The sequence below is a fragment of the Phyllostomus discolor genome, chromosome 8, assembly GCF_004126475.2.
Source record: "Phyllostomus discolor isolate MPI-MPIP mPhyDis1 chromosome 8, mPhyDis1.pri.v3, whole genome shotgun sequence".
Taxonomy (NCBI): domain Eukaryota; kingdom Metazoa; phylum Chordata; class Mammalia; order Chiroptera; family Phyllostomidae; genus Phyllostomus; species Phyllostomus discolor.
In genome coordinates this window covers 63,069,711-63,082,417 of record NC_040910.2, presented here as the reverse complement: position 1 = coordinate 63,082,417, position 12,707 = coordinate 63,069,711, and the positions used below count along the sequence as shown (strand labels likewise).

The window sequence follows — 12,707 nt, the reverse complement described above, 5'->3', positions numbered from 1 at the left end:
GCTTTCTTACAAAGTATAATGTAAAAATTGCTCACATTCCTTTTGTCTGCATCTGTTGGCCAAAACTTTGTCATATGGCCACACATAGTTGCAAGAGGCTGATCTCCCTGTCAACATTGCAGACATAATGCTTAGTGTACTGTAGGAATTCAGTAAATATTTCATCAACAAATGAGTGGCTTCCTTTTATGTATTGAGATATATAGCCATATGTTCTTCTCTTTGGTAGGACATGCATGTGCTTTCTTTACCTTTCATTTTCTTTTTTTTTTTTTCTAAATATATTTTATTGATTATGCTATTACAGTTGTCCCATTTCCCCCCTTCTCTCCCCTCCACCCTGTACCCCCTCTCCCACCCACGTTCCCCCCCTTTAGTTCATGTCCATGTGTCATACTTATGAGTTCTTTAGTTTCTACATTTCCCATACTATTCTTGCCCTCCCCCTATCTATTTTCAACCTACATTCTATGCTACTTATTCTCTATACCTTTTCCCCCTCTCTCCTCCTCCCACCCCCCTGCTGCTAACCCTCCATGTGACCTCCATTTCTGTGGTTCTGTTCCTGCTCTAATTGTTTACTTAGTTTCTTTTGGTTTTGCTTTAGGTGTGGTTGTTAATATTTGTGAGTTTGCTGACCTTTTACTATACATGTCTTTTCTTTATCTTCTTTTCTTAGATAAGTCCCTTTAGCATTTCATAAAATAAGGGCTTGGTGATGATGAACTCCTTTAACTTGACCTTATCTGAGAAGCACTTTATCTGCCCTTCCATTCTAAATGAGAGCTTTGCTGGATAGAGCAATGTGGGATGTAGGTCCTTGTCTTTCATGACTTGGAATATTTCTTTCCAGCCCCTTCTTGCCTGTAAGGTCTCTTTGGAGAAATCAGCTGACAGTCTGATGGGAACTCCTTTGTAGGTGACTGTCCCCTTACCTCTTGCTGCTTCTAGGATTCTCTCCTTCGTTTTTACCTTGGCTAATGTAATTATGATGTGCCTTGGTGTGTTTCTTCTTGGGTCCAACTTCTTTGGGGCTCTCTGAGCTTCTTGGATTTCTTGGAAGACTGTTCCCTTTGCCAGATTGGGGAAGTTCTCCTTTATTATTTGTTCAAATACATGCTCAATCTGTTGCTTTTCCCCTTCCGATTCTGGTACCCCTATAATTCGGATATTGGAACGTTTAAAGGTGTCTTGGATGCTCTTAATCTTTTCCTCAATTTTTTGAATTCTTATTTCGTCATGCTTTCCTGCTTGGTTGATTCTATCTTCCTTCTGGTCCACTGTATTGTTTTGAGACTCATATTCCTTCCTTTCACTATTGGCTCTCCTCCGCGTGTCTTCCTGCATCTGTTTTATGGTAATCTGCATTCTTTCATCTAAATTTCGTCCAAAATCAACCAGTTCCGTGAGCTTTCTGATCACCAGTGTTTTGAACTGCGCATCTGATAGATTGGCTAATTCTTGGTCGCTCAAAAGGATGAGTCCTGGGGGACTGATCTGCTCTGTTGAAAACATTTTTTTTTTTCCCCGTCTCTCCTTTTTTTTTTTTTTTCCGGTCTGGTTGTTCTAGTTACGGTGGGGGGCGGAGCCTTAGGTGCTCACCGGGGCTGGGCACCCCAGTCGCTAGATTGTGATGTTATATGTGGGGGCGGGGTGGGAGCGGGAGCGGGGCGGGAGAAAACAATGGCGATAGTTCCGTTCCCCTGGACTCAGACCCTTGTCTGGGCTTCCGGGCACGAGTTCTGCCCTTGTCCACAATCGCTACCCCTCTGGGTCCGCCAGCCACAGCTTGCGTACTCAGGGATCACCGCTGCCTTCTTGCGGCCCTGGATGGCTTTTGTACCGAGTTAGTGCCAAACTTTTCCCGACCTCCGCGCGCCACTGACCCGAGCCAGCCCCGCGCCTGCCCGGCTGGTCTTCTCCTACCAGTCTGGATGAACGCGTCTACTTCAACTTCTTGGCTGCCCGACTTCCATTCAGATAAATCCTCTGCCGGATCTGGGTGTTATTCTGGCTGTAAATTATTGTTGTAAATTATTGGTTTTCTAATCTTGGTTGTACGAGGAGGTACGGTGCGTCCACCTATTCCTCCATCTCATTTTCCATGTTTTTCTCTTTTCAGTTGAGCATCATGAAAGATGAGCCAGAAGAGGCTGAGCTAATTTTGCATGACGCACTTCGTCTTGCCTATCAGAGTGATAACAAGAAGGCCATCACTTACACTTATGACTTGGTAACTCACAATCTGAGCCACTGAGAAGGGTATCTGTGGGGGAAGAATTCTTACTCTCCTGCCTGTCAGGAATGTAAAGCTCTTGGTTTTTGTTTTCACTTTTTGTTTCAATTTTTATTACCCTTGGGGTATCCCTTAGGAGAAGTTTCAATCCCAGACCAAAAAGAAACAATATCACTAACATTTGTTTCTTCAAGAATGAGTGGATCTATGTTTGGTTTGACATCCACAAAGTATATGCAAGTATTTATTGTCATACCATTGCTGTACTTTGCTAGAGTCTTTAGCTTAAAGGTTAAGAACACAGTGCTCTAAACTGAAAAACAATTTGTAATTTGCTTTCAGATGGCCAACTTAGCATTTATACGGGGTCAGCTTGAAAATGTAAGTAAATCACTTTGTAATATCTTGAATTTGTAAAGGACTAGTTTCATGGGAATGCTATTAGTAAGGGTACAGGCTAAGCCACTATAACAAAGAGACCTCAAAATAGAGTGACATGTGAAGGAGGTTTGTTTCTTTTTAATGTATTAGTCCAGATATCATTAAAACACTGAAGAGGCCTGTGTACCTTTGTCCCATGCAGTGGTCCAAAAGCCCAGATTCCTTCTTAGATGTGTCCTCATCTGCATAGATGAGTTTGCTCACCTCCAGCTTGCAGGAAGGGAGAAAGAGAGGATGGAGGGCAAGCAGTTTCCTTATAAAATATGATTTAAAAATTGTTCACATTCCTTCTGTGTGCATCTTTTGGCCAAAACGTTATTGTATGACCTATTCCTAACTGCAAAGGAGGCTGACCTATTAAAAATTGAGGAGATTCTGTAACTGAAAAGATGGAAAGGAGAGAGAATATTAGGGAATAGTTTGCAGTCTCTGCCACAGTAGGTTTGGATGAGAAGTTAATTTCTAAAGTTTCTACTTATCACAGACTAGTTTTTAAGGTGCACAGAGAATGTGGGGTCCAGGTCTTTTAAGTCTGTTTTCCCATCACAAGGATACTTTTCTCTGTGTGTATGTGAAGGTGAGTATGTGTGTTGTGTTTAATAAAGAATGATGCATCAGACTAGTACTTAGAATCCAGGGTCATATAGAGAGTGTGGCCCAAACAAGTAAAAGAGAAATCTTTTCCTTATGGTTTTAGGCGGAAAAACTTTTTAAAGCAACAATGAGTTACCTGCTTGGAGGGGGCATGCAACAGGTAAGGACATTACCTAGGATTGGGCCCTCACTAAAGGAGGTTTCAGAATAGTCCTGCGTCCTGAAAAAAACTCCACCCAGCCCCAACATTGGCTTTGGCCAAAAAAAGGTAGATTTTCCCCACCTAGGACTTGTAGAAAAACTGCCGGTCTTTCACTCATGCAAAAGCATGGTAGCTGAGGAATTCATAGTTGCCTAATTCTTCTGAAAAGATAAAGACTATGGCTTTCAGGCCAAAGTCAATCTGAAGGTTGATCTGAAATATTCCATGAGGAATTTGTACTCGTCATGTATTTCCTTCATTTCTCTTTTTCCCAACAGGAAGACAATGCAATCGTTGAAATCTCTCTAAAGTTGGCTAGTATCTATGCTGCTCAGAATAGGTGAGTATAGTCAGAATCTAGGTGTGGCGGCAGACGGAGCAGGACTGCAGGCAGAAAACACTTTGACCTTGGGATATTATATAATTTTCATTTATCTGATAATTATCCCGATATCAAAAAAACTGATATCACATTCAAAGTGTTCCCTTCCCTTGTCTTTGCAAAATCTCAGTCTTTCCCAGTTTTGTCCCTGCTGTTTCTGTTGGCCTGCTGACTGGGGCATATAGCCCTCAACCCTGCCTGCACAGTGACAAGGCTAATCAAGGATATTATAGTTAGAACTTCAGTTTAGCTCTTGGTAGAGGGGAGGGAGCAACTAAAAGCTACTAGGGATAATAAACTTTGAAGAAATAATTTTGACAGTATCAGTGAATGAGGGAGGGAGTTCACTGGCGAGTGAAGCCTGGTGCCTTTCATTCTTTCTAGGTGTAGATCAAAGAAGAACCACTTAGGATGTAAGCAGAGAACTCTAGAGTGTTACATTTTGGGGTGAGTTTACAGGAAGACCTTAGACAAGCTTTTCCTTACATTGTTAATTGCCACAGAAGCTGGGTCCTGGAGGTTTGGAATGACCTCAAGCCTGGTGCTGTAGATTGAGTGTTCACTGAAATAAGGGGCCCTGACCCTGGTCCCCGCTGCCCTGCTCAGCAGCTCCTTCATTCTCAGCAGGAGCAGCTTAGTCTCCTGACTTTTGGTTGGTTGAATATGTGGTAGCCAGAGCTGCCAAGGGCTTTTCACTTTAAGTCTGTTTTGGAGCTGTGAAGTTGACCCATCTGAGGGAGCATTCCAGCTGAGATCAGTCTCCCTTGGAGGAGTAACAGGACTAGATGTGACTTCCTAGGATAAAAAGAACGCCAAAACTGATAACACTGAAGAAGGAGACAAAATCATGGTCTTGTGGGGTGGAAACTTGTGTAGAAGCCACTAATCATTTTATAAATTACTCTGTACTCAAGAGTGATTTTTGTTCTGTTTTATTAAGACAAGCATAAGACCAGAAGTTGTTTATAGACACTTTGACCAGGAGCATCTTGTGGCCAGCCTCCCCTGCTCTGAGTTCTGACTAGGTATCAAGCCATGTCTGCCAAGATGTGGGCCTGGGGAAGCTTCTGTTCTTTTGGGAACAGAACAGAACAGTGGGGTCATCTCTTCTCCCTGGCAAGGCACCAGGGGAGAGGGGGTGAGCTTTAACTATAAAGTTAAAAGCTGCTTCTGGTAAGAAACTGGAACCAAACAGCAAGAACCAGGATTGAACTTCTGGATGGAGAGGGAATTTCCATCATGTTTCTGTGCATGTCTTTACAGAAACCAGCAGTTGACGCTTGCTCTGTCCAGAGTCAGTCTGCCTGCTGCTTGGGCGAGGACACAAGGGCTAGAGGGTCCAGGGCTAGAGTCAGGCTAAACGCCTTCTAGTGCCATTTCTGTAGGAGAAACTTGCATCAGAGACCAACAGCTTGGAAGAAGTATAAAGGTAATAAACCTCTCCAGAAGTTGTATGAGACCATCAGGCCCCTGGGGCATTTGTGGTGTTACTCTGAGCAGGTGCACGCTTCCAAAGGGGAGAAGTGGACTTGCTCGAAACTGTTAGAGGGAGAGGACAAAGGCTGCTGGTTGTATGGGTTACAGAACTACCGCTGTGGTCCCAGCTCCTTATGTCTTAAGTTACACTAAATGGGTGACTTGGAAAAAAGACAACTTTTGAGAAAGGGCAGATTGACATCGCTCAGAGACTTGAAACAAAATTTCTCTTCCCATCTCACTTTCTTGATAATATCAAAACTGCAGCTGGGAAAATGAGGATAAAAGAAGAGTTTATGAAAAGACAAATAACAGATTGCTGATCTTTGCTTTACAGACACGAATTTGCTCTTGCTGGCTATGAATTCTGCATTTCAACTCTAGAGGAAAAAATTGAAAGAGAAAAGGAAATGGCAGAAGACGTTCTGTCAGGTAGGGAATTCTGGCTGTTTTGCCCAAAAGGATTTCACCATTAGTCTGTGGGAAAGGGAATTGGGGGACAGAAAGTCATCTATTTGGAAATTAAGTGGCTATTTTTAAGGTCTCAGCAGAGGATTTGGAATAAGATATTTTGGTTAAATGACTTGATCTGGTTTTTTTTAACCCCTTGGTTACATGTTCAACATTTATCTGTTGACTTTTATTATATATAACCTCTGGAAAATTGAGGAGCAGAAAGGGAAGCTTCAGCTACCAGTCACAATTCTAATTAATTGCCTTTGGTCCCAGATAAACACCAAGTTATCTAGGGTTTTGCAACTCATCCTCAGTGTGGAGGGAAGAGCATAAAGAGTTAAGCCAGGAATAGAAAGGGATGGGCAGGAAGCTCTCCAGCTCTAAACCATTTGGGTTTTTTAATATGTTTTAAAATATTGGGAGTTTTCAGATTTGACATTCCTTCTTTCATTCTTTTATTTCACACTTACTCTATGCCAAGAGCTCGTAAGATGTTGAAGGGTTAGCAGTCAACTGTAGTCTCTAAAGCAATGAGTATGCCTTGAAAGAGTTGTCTCTACTCAGTTGCCTTCTAGTTTTCTCTTGAGCAGAAGCCATTTTTCCATCACTCTACTGAAGCTCTTTTTATGAAGGTTACCAGTTCTCATTCCTTATCTTCCTTGCTGTCCTTACTAGCAGCTCTGACCCAGATGATCACTGTTGCCTGTTGGAAATGTGGATGCCTCCCTGGTTCCTTGCCTTCCCCTTTGCCACTCTCTGAAGTTAACAGATGTCAGGGCTGTCTTCGGCCCTCTTCTCAGTTTCTCTCTGCCTCACACCCTAGAAGGTAACATTTAAGCCCCGTAACTTTAATATCAGTTTTACACCTTTAGCCCCAACTTGTGCATGAACTGCAGACTCGTGGGTAAGATTATCTACCTGACATCTTGAATTTCTAAATGGTCACCTCACACTTACCATGTCCGAAACAAACATGGTTTTGGCCATTCACAAATGTGTTTTTCTACCAAGCTTCAGTTTAATAAGTGGTACCACCATTCACCTAGTTGCTTTGGCCAAGAACCTAAGAATCATCTATGATTTCTTCCTTGTTTCTTATATATAATTCACCAACAAATTATATTGTATCATCCCCTTCTCAGACCACGCCTCATCCTATCCTCTCGCCTTGCTGCTTTGGTCCAGGCCATTGCTGTCTCCTGCCTGGATACCTGTAATAGTGTCTCATAGGTTTTCCTGCCTCCCTTTATTCCCTCACATGATCTGTTTGTGCAGTAGGCAAAGTGATCTTTTAAGAAATCAGTGCTTTTGCATCACCTTTAGAACAAATTCAGAATCTCTGTGTGGACCTATAAGGCCCTACATAATCTGACCCGTAACTGCCACTTCTTCATCTTTTGCTCTGCCTCCACTTACTCCATGTTCACCACACAAGTCTTTCTTGCTGTTGTTCATTTCAAGCTGAGTGCTGTCTCCAGCCCTTTTTCCTTGCTGTTCCCTCTGCCTGGCCTGTTCACTTGTACCTTCGCATGGCTCGCTCTCTTCATTTAGTTCTGCGCTCAGATATCACTTCCTTAGGCAGCTTACCCTGATGAAGACTGTCATCTCTTTGCACCTTATCATTCATTCCTTCTCTTATTCACACTTAAAAGCAGGTCTGTGTTGTGTGCTTGTGTTTGTATTGCCACTAAAAGTATATTTTGTTCAAGTGCTTTTAGTATTTGTCTTCCCTATCAAAGAGAGATAGAGTTCATCTGTTTTATTAACTGCTCTATTCTTAGTACCTACAGCTGTGCCTGGCACATAATTGGGACTCAGAAATTGTTGAATGAAAGAATAAAAGACTCAATGAAACAAGTGAAATTTTCTGTGCAGTGTGGAGTGCTTTGAGGAAGTTCACAAAAGATGTAAAAACAAGTCTGGCTGTCCATACCCTTTTTGTCTTTCATTTGTTGCATCCACTAAAGACAGTTTCTTAAGACTGTAAAGTTATCTTTTCGATTCCAAAAGTAATACTAGTGCATTGAAGAAAATTTGGAAACCATTAAGAATAAAGATCATCCATAATCACACTACCATTTTTTGTTGTATATCTCTGTAGGCTTGCTTTTGCCCTATGCTATTTACATTTGAAAAAAACTTATTAGGGATCATACTGTATATACTATTTGTAACCTGATTCTTTAAAATTTAGTGATATATTTCGTATAAATGACTTACACAATATGACTTGTACCAGTCTTTAATCTTTTTTATATTGCATAGGAATTCTTTATTTTCTTTGCTTTTGTTAATTTGTAATGAATATTGAGTAGCTGTTTTATGCCAACTATTGTTCTAGGATTTTCAGAGAGGCAAGTGACGCAACAGTCCCTGCTCTTTCAGAACTTAGTGCTTAGGAAGGCATTTTCCAGTGTTGAAATAAGATATTTACTCATTTTTCCTTCTTACTTTTCTTTTTATTTCTATAGAGATAGTCTGTCACCATTATGTGCTTACATATTGAGTATATGCTTGGCTTTCTCTTGGGATTTTCCATTTAGATTATTAATCTGATGAAATTTATAACAGTATACATTGCTTGAGTTGTTAATATATGGTATTAATATGTTTGAACTATATGGTAATACAGATGCTACTGTATTTGCTACTGTAGATGCTACTCACAAATGCTACTTTTCCTTTTTATTGAATTTATTGGTGTGATACTGGTTAACAAAATTATACAGGTTTCAGGTGCACAATTCTGTAATACATCATCTGTACATTGTATTCTGTGTTCATTACCCCAAGTTCACAAATGCTACTTTTGCAAAATTTTTTCTATTTTTATTTTCACATGAATTTGAATTTATTTTGTCAAGTCCCCAAGTGCTTTGAGACTGAATTATTAGATTTACATTATATTTATGTTAGTTTGAGGAGCTTGAAATCTGAATAAATAAGTTACTGTTTGATTACAAATAGCAGAGAATGTCAAATTAAGTTAAATAATAATGACACTTATCTCTTGTAAATGGCAAGTGTGCAGAAGGGGCCGGGCTGCTGGGCCAGTTGATGTGTGTATTGCTAAGGTAGGACGGAGGTCCTGCAAGGCTGTCTCTTCCCTCCCCTCCTCACTGGCATGCTCTGGGTGTTGGTCTTCTGGTCACCCTCCCACCCCCCTTCCTGTGGTTGGAAAGTGTCCCAGGTCCCAGGCGTCTCACCCAGAAATGCCAACGTCTGGGGGAAAAGAAGACTTCTTTGTTTCTTATAGAATGCAGGTCATCTTTTCTGGAAGTCCACAGGTAGATTTATTCTTCCTTTTCATTGATGAGAATTGGGTTTCTTGATATTTCTAACCCAGTCTTTGGCCAGAGAAATGGGATTACCATGATTGGCTAAAACTGGTCAGAATCCATTCCCAATAGAGAATGGAAATGCCCTCTGCTTGAAAGGAGTGAACACTGGGACAAACTGCAGCATGCTAGCAAGAGAAGTCCCTTACTACACTGTTTGTGCAATATTGAGTCTTCCCATTGAGGAACATGGTGCGGTTCTTGCTTACAGATTCATTCACATAGATTTAACATCTATTTAATTACCTTTGATTCCAAGTGGGTACTTGACTAAACTATTTGCTTTTCATTTGATATTCACATGGTTCCTAGATGTAATTATACATTTGGGAAATCATGAGAATTGTTTCCTTTTAGATGTACTTCTGTGTCTCTCCCCCTTCCCCCATTAAATTTAGTTCATTGGCAATAATCGCAAAACATTGAATGATAGTGGTGATGGAAAACTTTGTCTTATAATCTAGTTTGGTGACAACTGTATGAACAGATTTATTATCATATATCTGTAGCAAACCAGGCTTGCTAGTAATTGGTTAATTGTTCAGTATACTGCTGGATGTTAAATGCTGAGACTTTATGTAGAACTTTTGCATTTATTTTCTTATGAGATCCACAGTTTATTGTGCTTGTCACCACAGGACTGTATTAATGTGATAAGATGAATTGAGATGCTTTCTATGTATTCTGTCTGGGAATAGGTATGGGGTTTACATAGGAATGCGCTATTCCTTCAGAGTTATAGGATCTATGAAACCATGTGGGCCAGATCTTTAGAGTTCATTATCCGGCAACTTTTTTTCTTCCTTCCTCAATTACTTCCATTTTTCTTGATTTGATTTCAGTAGCTAGGACAGTGTCAAGAACACAGTGTTGATAAATATCTGTTGAATAAGTGAATGAGTGGGTAAAAGGATTTTGGAGAGCTGTATTTTTCTAGAAGAACCTTTCTTATGGGATTATATTTTGAAAGCATAATTCACAGTATTCTCTATGTACCTGAGAACATATTCCTTTCCCAGTTTTTAATTTTACAGAGTTACTTCTTTTTAAGATATTTTTCCCCCATTGATTCCTTCCTCTTCCTTTTCTTAAGCTGAAATGTTCATTCATTTTTATATTTTAATCAAAACATCTCTGGAAAGTTAAAGTATTTTTGGTGGTGGATTTAGTTTCATGAGGGCTTAAAGTCAGGAACCTGAGTTCAAAATCTGGCTCTTAACTTACTTATTAGTGTGACTGTAGGTAAGTTACTTAACTTTTCTCAGTTTCCTCATCAACAAGATAATAGTAGAACCTGCCTTATGGAGTTGTTATGGAAATTAAATGCTATAGGACTGTGACTAGTGTTCATTAAATACTATGTAAAAGTTTGCTGGAATGTGATATATTAATGTAATTTATTAAATGAGTTACCTTTTCTATATTATGTTTACCAGTTTGTTTATGAAGGATCATCCTGATTATTTTATTCAGTTTCTCCTTGTCAATTTTGTTAATATTTTAAAAAAGAGCCAATTGGTAGTTTCATTTTCTATATTATTTTACTATTTCATTTATTTCCACTCTTAATCCTTATTATGTCTTCTGCTTGCTTTGGGTTTATTTTGCTCTTTTCTAGTATATTAGGTGGAAGATTTTAGGATATTGATTTAAGATCTTTCTAGTATATATAGGTATTCACAACTATAAATTTCTCTGCTACATCTATACACAAGTTTTTTTGTGTTTTCATATCTCAAAGTATTTTCTATTCTTAGGATATTTTGGAGTATGTTGATAAATTTCCATATGTATGTCCATTCTTCAGATTTTCATCTGCTGATTTCTAAGTTCATTCTCTTGTGGTCAGAGAACATGCTCTGATGATTTCAGTCCTCTTACTGAGACTTATTTTATAGCCTAGTATATGGTTTTTCCTGGAGAATGCTGCATGTGCATTTGAGAGGAAAATGTATTCTGTTATTGTTGGGTGATGTGTTATATATGTCTGTTATGTCTAGCAGGATTCTAGTTTTGGCCAAGTTTTGATGATTTTGTTGTTCTAGGCATAATTTTTGTTTTTGTGATCTTTACACATGTATCTGTGCTGTTTAAACAGTCCTAGATATATCTTCATTGAAGAGATATGTATATACATCATTGACGATATCTTCATTATCTCTTCATCAGAAAGTTTTTTGTCCTATTTGTCACAAATTTAATTTTACATTGTTGACTATATCTTGCCATTTTTAACTGAGTCATTTGTTGTATGTCTTTTGTAGAAGGTTTTGTTTAGATTTTTTAAAAAATACCATTGTCCTGAGATAATCTTAAAACCTTTTTTATCAGTACTAAAAGTAATGTTTGGCCTAATTGTTGCATTTAAAAAAATATTTTCTATTTTTGTTATTTCTTTTGTTTTCAGGTCCTTATGCCCCTACAGGGATGTTTTCCTCACTAAATCTCCATTTATGTATTTTGAAAGGAAGGCATATAAATGGTTTTCAGTTCTGTTAAGGCTAATCTAAAAGTTTCTTCCAAACATACTTGACTCAGAAAAAAACATTGTTTTCAGTTTCTTCTGTAAGATGAGTACAATTTAACATTCTTTTACTTTTCCCCTTCCCTGTGTGTCTTTTATTCTGTGACCTAGAATTTTAAATTTTTAAATGATTTGGAGAACATTGATTTGTTGTTCCAATTATTTATGCACTCAATAGTTGGTTCCTGTGTGTGCCCCAACCAGGGGCATCAGGACAATGCTCCACCCAACTGAGCTATTGTACCTAGTATTTATTTTTTAATGTGGTAAGAGGTGGCAATATAATTTTTCTTCCCCTTATGGACAAGTTTTAGCTCAGAACTGTTCTAGTGGTCTATCCTTTTCTTACTGATTTGTAATGACAGCTCTGTTGAGTTTTCATAGATCAATGGAGTGACTGTTTAATTCTATTAATTTTTAGTTTCATTACTGGTATACCTTTTCCATATTTAGTTCAGTACCTTTTTTTTAATTCATTCAACCAGTCAGTCAAGAAGTACAACTGAATGCCTGTTACATGCCACACATTACTGGGCAGTGAGATACAGCTATAAGTAAAACAGAGTCGCTGCCTCTTAAGAGCTTCATCTGTGTTCTCCAGTTCTACAGGGCATTTGGTGCTTTTACCAGACATTGTGTAATTAGTTTTGTAATGTGTGTCAAGAAGTGCTATATCATTGCAACCTTTATTATTCTTCAAAAAATGGATCTTTAAAAATGTTCTTGAAATTTGGCTTCTGACTTTCCATTTCAGGATACAAACGGCCTGTGGATTGTTACTACATTGCTTTTTTTGCACCTTAAAACTTCCTCATTGGCCCTAGACTTGCTTTGTTGTTAACTCATTCTACTTCAGGTCTTATTTTCACATGTATATGCTAAATATTAGTTTCAAACTAAAATAATATACCACATTTTAGTCAATGTGTGGACTCAATTAAGTGGGGAAAAGTTTGTCATTTAATTGGGTGTTGCAATATTGACCAAATATATATTTCTTATGGGTATTTATTTGGTCTTTGTCCACAGTTCCTGGCTCCCAAACCCTTGGAATTTCT

The 12,707-nt window shown here is 38.9% G+C and overlaps 1 protein-coding gene across 4 annotated transcripts in view; it reads left to right on the top strand.

Annotated features, from left to right (window-relative positions):
- Positions 1 to 12,707, top strand: part of TTC19 (tetratricopeptide repeat domain 19) — a 37,467-nt gene that overhangs the window by 2,014 nt on the left and 22,746 nt on the right. For 3 of the 4 annotated variants that reach the window (XM_036032929.1, XM_036032927.1, XM_028534225.2), the window contains exons 3-7: positions 2,123 to 2,233; positions 2,579 to 2,617; positions 3,375 to 3,431; positions 3,752 to 3,813; positions 5,669 to 5,763. In XM_036032929.1, coding sequence (XP_035888822.1) covers positions 2,123 to 2,233; positions 2,579 to 2,617; positions 3,375 to 3,431; positions 3,752 to 3,813; positions 5,669 to 5,763 — 364 coding nt within the window. The remainder of the gene's footprint in view (positions 1 to 2,122; positions 2,234 to 2,578; positions 2,618 to 3,374; positions 3,432 to 3,751; positions 3,814 to 5,668; positions 5,764 to 12,707) is intronic. The other variant, XM_036032928.1, reaches the window with a different exon arrangement.